Source organism: Marmota monax, unplaced genomic scaffold (assembly GCF_021218885.2).
Source record: "Marmota monax isolate L192 unplaced genomic scaffold, Marmota_monax_Labrador192_F-V1.1 WCK01_AAM20220418_F8-fsc00226, whole genome shotgun sequence".
Taxonomy (NCBI): domain Eukaryota; kingdom Metazoa; phylum Chordata; class Mammalia; order Rodentia; family Sciuridae; genus Marmota; species Marmota monax.
The window spans coordinates 845005-857093 of NW_026693142.1; the positions used below are offsets into that span (position 1 = coordinate 845005).

At 48.7% G+C, this 12089-nt stretch overlaps 1 protein-coding gene across 3 annotated transcripts in view; it reads right to left on the minus strand.

Moving 5' to 3' along the window:
• Window positions 1–3501: 3501 nt before the first annotated feature.
• Paxip1 (PAX interacting protein 1) overlaps window positions 3502–12089 on the minus strand; it is a 47224-nt gene continuing 38636 nt past the window's right edge. For all 3 annotated transcript variants that reach the window (XM_058582856.1, XM_046455146.1, XM_046455145.1), the window contains 6 exons: window positions 11339–11507; window positions 7573–7673; window positions 5802–5936; window positions 5636–5711; window positions 5485–5545; window positions 3502–3963 (listed from right to left, as the gene is read on the minus strand). In XM_058582856.1, the coding sequence (XP_058438839.1) occupies window positions 3948–3963; window positions 5485–5545; window positions 5636–5711; window positions 5802–5936; window positions 7573–7673; window positions 11339–11507 (558 nt within the window). In that variant the 3' untranslated portion in view covers window positions 3502–3947. The remainder of the gene's footprint in view (window positions 3964–5484; window positions 5546–5635; window positions 5712–5801; window positions 5937–7572; window positions 7674–11338; window positions 11508–12089) is intronic.

Below are 12089 nucleotides of genomic sequence, written 5' to 3' on the forward strand. Positions count from 1 at the left end.
GTCTGTTTCCAGATCCTACTTTAAAACTCCTGGTCAAAAGAAGAAAAAAGGAATTGCATTCGAGTTTGAGAATGAAGGTTTGAAAATGCCGGTTTGGAGACTGGGAGCAGGAACTGAGCAAAGAAATAGTTGACAGTTTCTGTGAGGGGCTTGATGATAAACTTCTGGGTCAGAGGCCATGAGGACTGTCACAGCCTCCTCAGAGGGCACGCTGCCAGGGTCGCCAGGGAATGATGAGCAAGGCTGGGTTCCAAAAATACTTATTTACAAAAACATTTGGGGGGCCAGATTTGGTCCTGGGCTGAAGACCGTCAATCCAGGAGGCACAGAACACAGGGCTTCTGCTGCTGGGGACTCTAGTGAAGCACAGCACACATATGTCGTAAAGGTGCACAAATTTACGAATCACCACAGAGCTGTCACGGCCATGTCACTGTCACACATGCTTTGGCTGCACTTGATCTTCGCTTGGACATCACTGACTGTGGAGATCTTGCAGCTGGGCAACACCACTAATGTCGCCCTGGCTGGCTGTCAATCACCCCTCGGATGTGTGGTTGTGATGTTAACGGTTGCTGAGTTACTCCTGGGGACCTGAAGGCCAATTTTGCTGAGAATGCCAGTTCTTCCCTTGGGCCTGCAGAGTCCCCTGGGTGACAGGAAGGGTGGGGAGGCTGGCTTCTCTGTCTTCATGCTCTGCCCCTTTGCTGCCTACCTCTGGGCCGGGCTCTACTCAGCTCTGCGTGTAACGTGTGGATAGTCGGAGAAACATTTTGCCTGGACTGTGATACAGGTTTTGACTTGACCTTCTCTTGCCTCTCTCTCCTCCTTCAAAGCTAAAGACACACCTACTAACGGTTGTGACTGGAAACACCGTCACCTGTAAAGGGTGAAGAGGTGGCATGGAAGTCCCTGGAAGACCTCCATCTACTCCCAGGAAGACAGGGATACCCCTCCCCTTGTTAGCACCTCTCTCCCTCACTGCTCCCGCCCCAAGTCGGCAGCCCCTCCGCCTCGGGGGGAGAAGCCGGTGTGCCAGCAGAGCTCTCTTCTCCACTCTGGCCACTGAGAGCCTTTATTTCTCCCCAGCAGGATGCAAGCCTCCCCCTGGGCCTGAGGCTCTCGTCTCACCCCTCCGGCTGGCCCACTGCCATCTTCCATCACCTGCTGAAGGGGGCCCAAGGCCCATACAATGGCTCCTGAAGGACGACCTTAGCAGAAGCACTTCACCGTCACCACCAAGCTCCCCGCTGCACTTACTAGGCTCCTTTGAAAATGTCCTCTCTCTCTCCACAGCTCCATCCTAACCCCAGTTCTTCCTGCTCCTTACAAAGGGGACTATCGTGTTGTTCACCTACCTTCCTCTCCCCACTGCCTGCTTCCAAACGAACCCTGGAATTATCATCTTGCTCCCTCCAAAAACTTGCAAAGGCTCTTCACTTTGCCACGCAACTTCAGCTCAGTGGACTGTGGGCAGACATGTACCGAGACCAAGCTTTGCACTAGGATCTGGGGCACCGCGTCAGTTTTCTACTGTTGTTATAACAAACAGATTTGGGGGCTGAATCCAAAGGACACATATCCATCACTGACAGCTGAGTCCAGGAGCATGGTGGGGTCTCAGCCCATGGAAACCAGGTGGCCACTGGCTGCATTCCTTTCTGGAGGCCCCAGGGGAGAATCCACTGCCCACGCACTCTGGTTGTGGTCATCGGCAGAAGCCAGTCACTTGCATTTGTAGGGAGAAGACCCCCACATCTGGCTGGCTGGACCCAGGGCTGTCCTCTGCCCCTGGAGGTGGAGGCACTCTCAGCCTGCAGGCAGCAGCAGAGGTGGGGTCCTCTCACGTCTCCATGCCCCACTTCTCTACCCTCCCTGTTCACTTTTAAGGGCTAATGTGATTGGCTTGGGCTCCCTTGAATAATCCAGGCTAATGTCCCCATCTTGGGGTCCTTAACCCTACTTACATCTGCAGAGGTAACATGGTACCCACGGGTTCTGTGGAGTGGCACGGACATTTTGGGGGATTAATTCTGCCTGCCTATCACAGATAGAAAGGTGAGGAGGGTCTAATCCTGCCTCTGGGGCTTTATCAGTGCAGGGAAGGAACAGACCGCCAGCAAATGACCACAGGCCTCCAAGGCATCCGCTACACTGTATCAGAGAGGGCTCAGGATGGAGAGAGGGCGGCAGGAGTGTTTCAAGCTCAGGAAGGGTTTCCCTAGGGGAGTGCCCAGGAACGCTGCCGGAGGAAGGAAGTCACTCTGAAGAGGCCAGCAGATGAAGTCAGGAGGTCATGATGTGTCGGGGGCTTGCATAGCAGCAAGTACTTCCAAGTGAGTGGCAGGAATGAGGAGTGGATGGGGCGTCACAAGGGATTAAGATTCCAAACACAAGAGTTTGGGTTTTTAGCACGGCTGTGACAAGCAGAATCTTGTCGGGAAAACTGCTTTGTAACAGGACAGAGAGCAACTTGGCAAGGACACTATCAAAACCTTGCTAACACTGAGGAGGGAGGAGCCCGCATGTGCAACGGATTCCGCCTATGGGACAGGAGAGGCCAGTTCTGGGTAAGTCGCTCCAAGCACTTAGATACCACTTGGGTACTCAGGAGCTGACACGGGGATGCCCCAGCAGGCTGCTACGAGGTCACGCTGGAACGGCTGAGGTGGTGTCTCTGCTGACGGTGACAAACACCAGTCATACTTAAAACCTGAGGGTGCCCCAGGTTAATCAGGCCACCACAAAACCACCGCAGGTCAAGGGACAGACGGGAAGCTGGCACTGTCAATGTTGCTCCTTACTTTAGAATGTGAGGCATGTGATCATGTCCCCAGAGCTCTCTCCTTTCCATCTACAGAAATGACGCCACACAGGCCCCGTGGGAGTGGAGAGGCACCTGAGGAGCACCAGCATCACAGCCTGTGGGAGCCTGCGGAGGGCCAGAGGGTGCAGCTCCCTCTGTGCTGATGCTTTTTAAAGTGTGTGCTCCCTCTGACCTGTGCTCAGGAGCTAAACTGGAGCCACTGTGTGACTGAAGAACAACACTCAAGCCCATCACAAATCCTCGGTATTGTCACAGAAGCAAACTCAGGGTTTCAGGAGCACATCTGACAAGCAAACACAGGAGAGCAGCTCTGTACATCTGCATGGGACAGTCATCTTGATCTGAATAACGCCAGCGGCCACGCCAGCAACCACTGCTCGTCCTGCCCTGCACTCACAGCCCAGCCGGGCGGGCAGGCAGGTGCTGCAGTCCAGTCGGAGCAGAAATAGGGTGGTGTGCCCTGGAGTATCTGGCTCTGAGCTCGGTGCTGTGTCTGGTGACTGCTGGGTGGCCCACGGCCTGGTGGGGACGCACAGCCTAACAGAATGACTGCTGCAGGAGAAAACTTCTCACCAACACTTTGCCTTGGAATGACTTCAAATGCCACCCAGTGGGATGCAACTTGCATAAGTTATGCAAAAAATGTGGATAACAAGGGGTCACTCGATTCTAAGTGAAGTTCAAAAGTACATTTATTTAAAATGTTGGCAAGATATCAATATAAAAGAAAAGAGTATAAGAAATAAAAATAATCGCAGTACAAAACATTTCAAATCTTTAACATCCATAATTTAGATAGCAAGGTCTTCATTTACATCACTTTATTTGTAGCTGAAGTTCCATATGGTTTTGTGAAAACATTTAAAAACCTGGTAAATGAATCATAAAACCTAATGTGGGCTCATAAAGTTATATAGTACAAAACATAATTTATGTTTCCTCAGAATAAAATCACACATCTTAATAAGATGCAGTATAAGCAATACATGTGTTCTCCTGCGTCTGCGTCTTGTCCCTAAGGGAGCAGCTGGAAAACAAGCACATCTGAAGGAAGCCCTGGTGTCGCCATGATTGGTGGCCAGCCGTGGGCCTTGGATCCGGGCTGCAGCACTCAAGGCCATCAGTTGAATTTATACGTGGGCTTGTTGAGGAAAAGGGCTTCAAAGGCAAGGCAAAAGAGAAGCATAAACAGACCTCTACAGCTTTAGGTGTCTTAGAGAGTGCTGCAGCACTCTCCTTACCTGTCCCTACCACAAGGGACTTCAGACCCTGATGGCACATGCAGGGGGCCACTCAGCTGGAGCCAGCCCTAGAGCCTGTCCGGCCTGCCTGATGCCAACCCAAGCCACACCTGAGCTCAGCAGCTGGAGTCTCCTCCTAACTAACACGACCAGTGAGCATCCTTGGGGGTCCACATCCCCAAGCCCCAGCACGAAAACTGACCCCCCGCGTCCCCAAGAGCTCCTGCAGTCCTACACACACACTCTGGCAAGATTTTTCAGGCAACTTTCAGGCTATGGTATCAAAAAAGGTCCTAAAATAATATCCACAAATCACTCGTGTAAGTTTTTAAAGACACAAGAGGACATTCATAAAGCTCAGTGCTCAGGGCATACCTACAGAGACTGAGCAGGTGTTCCGTCACCTCCCTCAGAACTCCTGCCTTGCTTCTAACACCCTGCGCTGTGCCAAAGAGGAGGGGCTCTGAGCCAAGCAGCATCCCCACCACGCAGGCTCCCACCGCTGAGATGACCTTGGTTTCTGCAACAATCCCTCTTAAAGTGCCTTTACCACGGCACCCAGGGGGTCTTCTGCACAACACTCTGGTGTTAAAGCTCTGTAACACTGCGTTCCTATCATCTTTTAGGGCCAGAGGAAACGTGCGATCAACTGAATAATGGACAAAGGAGGAGCACACCAAGGACTCAGATGGACTCCCTCCTGACCTCTATGGCTATGTACTCCCCACCTGAAACACAGATCCCCATGTCACGAATGGCCCGTCAATGCTGGCCTCTGCTGGAGGTTGTGGGCACCACTGCACTCAGAGAGCAGACCCCGAGCCCACAACCCTGCCCACGGGGAAGGTTCAAGAAACATGACCCCGGCACAGGTATAAACTGGGGTGGAAACACATTTTTGGTAAGGATTGTAAACTACACTTTGCTTCACTTAAGGCTGTTCACACATTAGAACAATATTTCATATTTTAAATAAGAACTTAAAAAAAACAAGGCTTATTGTTTATCTGATTGCCTGAAATATAAAAATGTTACAATCTTTCTAAAAGCCTACTCTTGCTGCCATCACAGGGTGCTAGGAAGTCACTCGCTGCGAGACTGCTGTGCTGCTGTGCTCTGCCCCATCTCAAAGCTCCAGGGGCAGAGTGCACACCATCTGCACCTCACTTTGAAAACTACGACCTCAGAAACAAGTGGCTAAAAAGAAAATAATACTTAAGACTTGGTTTATTTTTGCAGTATTTCTCTTTTATCCAACTGCCAGCTACTCGAGCTCCTACATCAACCAGACAGCGAGTCCTTTCTAGTGAGCAGTTTTCCTGAAACCAACCCTAGGTCTGTGACGTCATGCACCCCGAAAGCACCCAGGGCCAGGTGCCAGCGCCGAGACCCTCACTTCTCTTTCAAAAAGGATATGATTCATAGTCCAGCGTCTGTGTGAGCACCCCAGTGAGGACAAACTCTGCGTTGTGCACCTCTGGGGGAAGCAGAGCCACACCGTTAGGGCCAACCCATGCCAGGCCGCGCCCGCAGGCCCAGGACACGCCGCAGGACAGACCGCGCCTACCTATTCCGCGGGCAAAGTACTCTCCACACAGGTGCAGGTCGTTTTCACAGGATATCAAGATGATCTCCGACAGGCTCTGAGGAAAAGAGGAGGAGCGCCTCAGTGACAAGAGCCTCGCCCGGGACTACCCGGGACGACCAGGGACAGCACAGTCCTCCTCGCTCACCTTGTTCTGCTTGTGTTCCATGAGCTTCCGGAAGGATGGCTGCTTGGCCAGGACTTTTCCTCCAGCACATTCCACAATCGCTTTCATAGTTGAAAGGCTTGGGCAGATTCCAGGGGTGATATAAAAATATTTTGCCTTAAAGTAAAATTAAAATATACATACTATTTCTTGAATGCTCTGATTTTTAGAATATATACATTTTCATACTCTACCCTGAGATTTTAACAAAAGGTGGAACTTCTTGAAATTTTGAAATTGAATTCCCCCACTAATTAGGCCTAGAAAAACCCCAGAATGTCAGTTTGAGAATAACTAAGCACTTTTCCATATGAAATATGACCTGTGATAATCAAAAGTGACCAGATCCCTAAGTTCCTAAAAGAAATGGAGTCGGGGCTGGGGCTGGGGCTCAGTGGCAGAGCACTTGCCTAGCATGTGTGAGGCACTGGGTTCAATCCTCAGCACCACATAAAAATAAATAAAGGCATTCTGTCCATCTACAACTACAAAAGAAAAAAAAAAAAGAAATGAAATAAAAAGAAAAGAACGGAGTACTCTGTGAATAGGCAATACTGTTGTAAGCATTTTTCACAATGTCCTGGGGAATGACTGAACCCACACCTGCATCCCCAACCCTCTTTACTTTTTGAGACAAGACCTCATTAAGTTGTTGGGATGGGCTTGAACTTCATCCTCCTGCCTCAGCCTCCCACGTGGCTGGGAAGACAGGAGGCACCACCACACCTAGCTCACAATTTCTATAAAGTTGTAAATCCATATTCCCTTTCACCACACTTCCTGCCGAGCAACAGACTGACAGCACCACTTCTGGCCCGCAGTCTTCCTTGTCTTTATTTTCTACTCTCTGGACTCAACCACAGTCAGAATAACACTGACGCCTAAAGACTTAACTTTGTGGCAAGCTTACTCCTATGTATGTCAGGAAATACTACTCTGTTTTCAACTGCTCTTAAAAAAATAGCCAAATAAATATGTAGACAAGTTCGATTACTTCAGGTAGAGTGCAGGAATGCATCCTAACTCCGTATTCCAAATCACTTCTAATTCCTAAGCTGGCTCCTTAAGAAGTTCAAAGAGCAGATTATCTTTATTGATTTGTTTAGCTCTTTGATTAAAAAAAAAAAATTCCCAACTGTTTTAAATCTCTTATCTAACAAATATTTTAAAATCTTTAGTTCTGAATTATTTATGCAACTTTCAATTAATATCTTTTCAAGTACCTTCTTCAGCTGGATACATATTTATTGAGAAGAATATAAGCAATGTCCTTGAAAGATTTGTTAAAAGCAGAAAAATGAACTTCAACGTCTGTTAACAACTGGATTATTTATGACCATCTCCTCTGAACATCTTATCTCTAATAAATCTAAATCTCTAATAAATCTATCAGTTTGATTTTTGTACCAATTTTTTTTTTTAATTTTTTTGTTGTTATAGATGGACACATACCTTTATTTTATTTATTTGTCTTTATGTGATACTGAGGATTGAACCCAGGGCCTCACACGTGCTAGGCAAGCACTCTACCACTGAGCCACAGCCCCAGCACCATTTTGTACCAATTTTTAAGAAGCTATTGTAAAGAGCAATTCTCCAGGGGTGCTCTGCATTTCCCCACAAGGTGACCGCATGTGGCAGTGTCCTGGGAGGAAAGGCCACTAGACGGCCAGGTGATCACCCAGTCACCAGCACATGCAGCTGGACACCACTATGTGTACCCTGGCTGATGTGGGTTTTCCTCCCAGTGTACCTTAAAGAGCGGAGAAACGTGTGCTCGTTTTAGGGACTCTTCCAAACTGAAAGAGAAAAGGACTTCAGCCTCAGCATCTCGAAGGATGTAGTTCTGCTCATCTGGAAAACAGAAGTGCACACACTCAGAACACGCAGGGGCCTGCAGCGCTGGGGCAGCACAGGTCACTGGTGGCTCCTCTGCCTCTGCAGCCTGGATACTCACAGCTCCCCCTCGTGCTTCATCTACCTCCCTGAAGACAGCCAGACAGAAAAAGGCACATGTTCTTTCTCTGAACAAGCGACCGTCAACTCCTTAAAGAAAACCGCCCAACCAGGGGCCCTCCTGGGCGCTGCCCCTGCCTGCCTGGTGCTCACTGCAGTCCTACACTGTTCTGGGAGCTGGCCAGCTCTCCCCGTCCAGCCCATGGTGAAGAATGCCAGGTCTTGAGGGCCAGCCTCAGTGGCCTCCACATCCAGGTGTGAACAAGGCCAACCCAGCAGAGCCTTGAAGGATATGAGCTTCTATCAGTGAGTATCAATTAGGTGGGTTGGTCACACTTCACTGGCTTGCCAACACACATTCCCTTTAAGGGTGTAAAAGTGTACAGTGCTCAATCTTCTCTCTCTCTCTCTCTCTCACACACACACACAATGGGCCTCCATCAACTTTTAAAGACTTCTGAGGATTTTTAATAGCCTGGCTTTCAGTGTTTACTGGCCTTCAGTTTTAACACCTTCCCAAGGTGCCAAAGTTAAAGTACACAAAACGTCCATCTTCTTATGCCGTGTCTGTGTTCAGAGAAGCCTGCTCCTGCACTGCCTACCCACACAGCACGACGGACAGCTGGACTCGGCCAGACATTCCCAAGGGCAGTGAGGGGTGGAGAGCTGGGCCAGGTGACACGTGTTCCAGGATTTGTGGGCCAAATCCTCTTCCTTTTCCCAAACACTGCCAGTAATGACAGTGGCACCACCGTGATCCCAGGGACTCCAAAGGCTGAGCAGGAAAAGGGGGTGGCCAGTGTGAGGTCAGCCTCAGCCACTCAGCTACAGCCTACCTCACAGATAAAAATAGAGAGGGCTGGGGACGCAGCTCAGTGGGGAAGCATCCCTGGGCACAATCTCCAGTACAGAAAAAAAGAAATCAATGCTTTACAAATGTGAAAAGCTTTCTTTACTCATGGACAGTCCGCCGACCCTCTGGCAGTCCCGTCACTACATAAACTCAACATCCAGCGCAAAAAAACGAGTTTGGACACAGACCTTATACTCTATAAAAATTAACTCAAGATAGAAGATAATATAGGAGAAAATCTACGTGACCTTGGGTTCAATGATGACTTTTCGATACTACATCAAAGGCATGATCAGTGGAAGAAAAGAATTCCTAAGCTGGACTTCACCTACATTAATAACATCTATTCTGTAAAATACGTTGTCAAGAGAAGGAGAAGGTAAGCCACAGACTGGTAGAAAATGTTCGTAAGAGACTTACTGACAGAACTATTACTAAACATCTAGAGAACTCTTTAAAACTCAACGGGAAGAAAACACACATACTGATGAGAAAATGGGCAAAGGTTGTGACCTCACCAAGGAAGACGAATGGCAAATGGGTAGGTGAAAAGACAGTCAGCATCAAAAGTCAACCAAGTCATGCCTACACACACCTGGCACAACCACCAGCATCCAGAACACAGCACCACACGCTAAAAAGCACGTGGAGCAACCCGGACTCTCAGCCATTACTAGCAGGAGTACAAAATGGTACAGTGGAAGACAGTTTGGCAATTTCTTACAAAACTAAACACACTCTGACCACGGGATCCAGGAACAATGCTCCTGGTGTTTACCCAAACGAGCGGAAAGCATGTCCACAAAAAAACCTGTGCAAATGTTTACAGCAGCTTTAGCGGAAAATGCCAACATTTAGAAGCAGCCACATCCTCTTTCATAGGTGAAGGGATAGCAAGAGGACTGTGCTCAGTGTTGAAAAGCAGCTCAAGCCATAGGCAGACATGGAGGAATCTCACAAGCACACTGCTGAGGGAAAGAAGCTATATAATTGCAACTACAGGACTTTCTGGAGAAGGCAGAACCACAGACACAATAATAAAACGATCAGTGGTGGCCAAGGGCTGGTGAGGGGGACACGAACAGGCAGAGCACAAGATTGTTCCGCAGGACCCTGTAACTGTGGCTGTCCGTCACTATACATCTGTCGAAGCCCAACAAATGTACAATGCCAGGAGAACAAGAGGGAATATTATGAACCACAGGAGACCACAGCCCAAAGGTCCACACAGGTCCACTGTAACTACTGTGCCACCCTGGCGTGGAATGCTGGTCATGGGTGTGAGCATGTGTGCATGCAGAGAATCTCTGCCCTTTCTGCAATTTTGCTGGGAATCTCAACTACCCTAAAAAAAAAAAAAAAAAAGGTTCCTTTTAAACAGAATCATTACTAAGTTGGAAAAATTCTCTTAGAAACTCTAGAATTTGAAGGGTACAATATAAATTTTCTCAATATTAAATGCCTATAACTGAACTACTTGATAAGTCTCAAAGATCAATACAGCAAACATCTATTCACAATGCAAAATGAAATAAAAGTCAACCAGAATTTTCCACCAAATATGAAATGTGAATTTTTTAAACAGATAAGAGAGTCTGTTCTCACAGGCTGGGGCCACCAAGCAGCTCCGAGAGTCCCAGAGACCCACGCTGCAGGGCTGCCATGCTGTGTGTGGGGACAGCCCCCTGGGGCCCACCGCTCCCTACACAGCAGAACCCGAGGAATCACAGCATTTCAACTGAGAACAGCGTGTCACACTCCACACAGCATGGCTCTTCATGTTACAGAAAACTGGGGGCCACAACACATCTGTAGTAATTGTATCTACAACTATTTCTTCTGTCTTGTCCTCTGTTTCATTAGTATCTTATCACTTAAAATTTCCAAAATTTCAGGATACTACTTAACATGTGAGCCGTGTTATTCATGGATTCCATACTTGCAAATCTGCCTGCTCTAAAACGCGTCTGTAACCCCAAAACCAATGCGGGGGAAGCTTGTCTTGCCCTTGGTGCCTGTGCCCCTACCTACCAGACCGGGGCCCCTGGGATCCAGGACGCACATGGAGAAGCTTGCAGTTCCTGCTGGGGTAGGGTATAGGCAGACACGATGACCAACGGAACTCAAGATGTAAAGGCACACGCTCATCTGGGCTCTACTGTCTCCAAGGAGAAGAGCACAGGACACGGGCCTGCTGTGCACGTGGCAAGGACCTAAACACATGCAGGGGCCCTCCATGATCCACAAGGGTCCTCCCCACATCCAGCCCCAAACACAAGCACTCTGATCCACAGCAGCTCAACTGAAAGCAGGTCACAATTTGTCCCTCCAATAGGAACCAATGCTCAAAACTGTACCTGGACATCTGCGTGCACCTGTTCTCCCTCCAAAAAGAGGAGAACTTGCACTTCATAGTGAGACTGTCACTTGCGGCCACATTTCCAATAGAATACACGAAGCAGAGAACAGAGGGGGATGTGGAGCTTATGTGTCCCTGACATCATTCAGATGACCAAGACTTTCATATTTCACAGTAAAATGTAGAGATACCAATCAGATGAATCACTGGCACATGAAATAAATTCATAAGCTTAAATGAATAATTAGCAAACACTTAAACAACACTCTAGTTGTATATCTGGATGAAAACGCAGATCAATCTGGTAAAGAGACCGAAGCCCCTGGCGCAGCACAGCAAGCCGCCACTCACCAAGGAACTTCTGACACTTGAAGCACTCTTCCAGCCACTCTGGCGTCACGATGTGCTTTACCACAGAGATGGCCGTCAGGAACTTCACAGTACGCGTCACCTTGCTGGCGATGAGGTGGGTGCACTTCTGCGCAGACTCAGCAACCTCCCCGCCAAGGATGTAGAGCTTCTGGAGCCAGCAACGGAGGGAAGGGGAAGTGCCAGTGAGCAGAAGGGCCAGGCAGGACCCCCTGGGGCCGGGAGCAGGTCGCCCACCTGGCCCAGAGCAGGCACACAGGGCACTTCTGTAGCCATCTCTGCAGAATCAGTCGCCCAGCAGCAGCAACTGCCCTCAAAGAACTAGCAGAAGGGCCCAGGAACGAACGGCAGCTCGCTTCCAAGTAAAAAGTGGACATGCCCAGACCTTCCAAAGGAAAAGAGGGGTCACCGCTGCCCCACTATTTCCACTTTAAAAGTGATGGCACAGGGCTGGGGCTGGGGCTCAGGGGTAGAGCGCTTGCCTGGCATGCGTGGGCCCTGGGTGCGATCCTTAGCACCACATAAAAATAAAATAAAGGTATTGTGTCCACCTACTTGACTAAAATATAAATATTGAGAAAATAAAAGTGATGGCATGAGACTGGACCAAGAAGCAGAGTGTAAGGAGACCTCCAGTCACACTCACATCTTAAAAGAAGAAAGAGTAAATTAGATTTATAATAATAGCATTTATAATTTCTTTTCCTTAAAAGAAATTAGGAGTATGATGTAT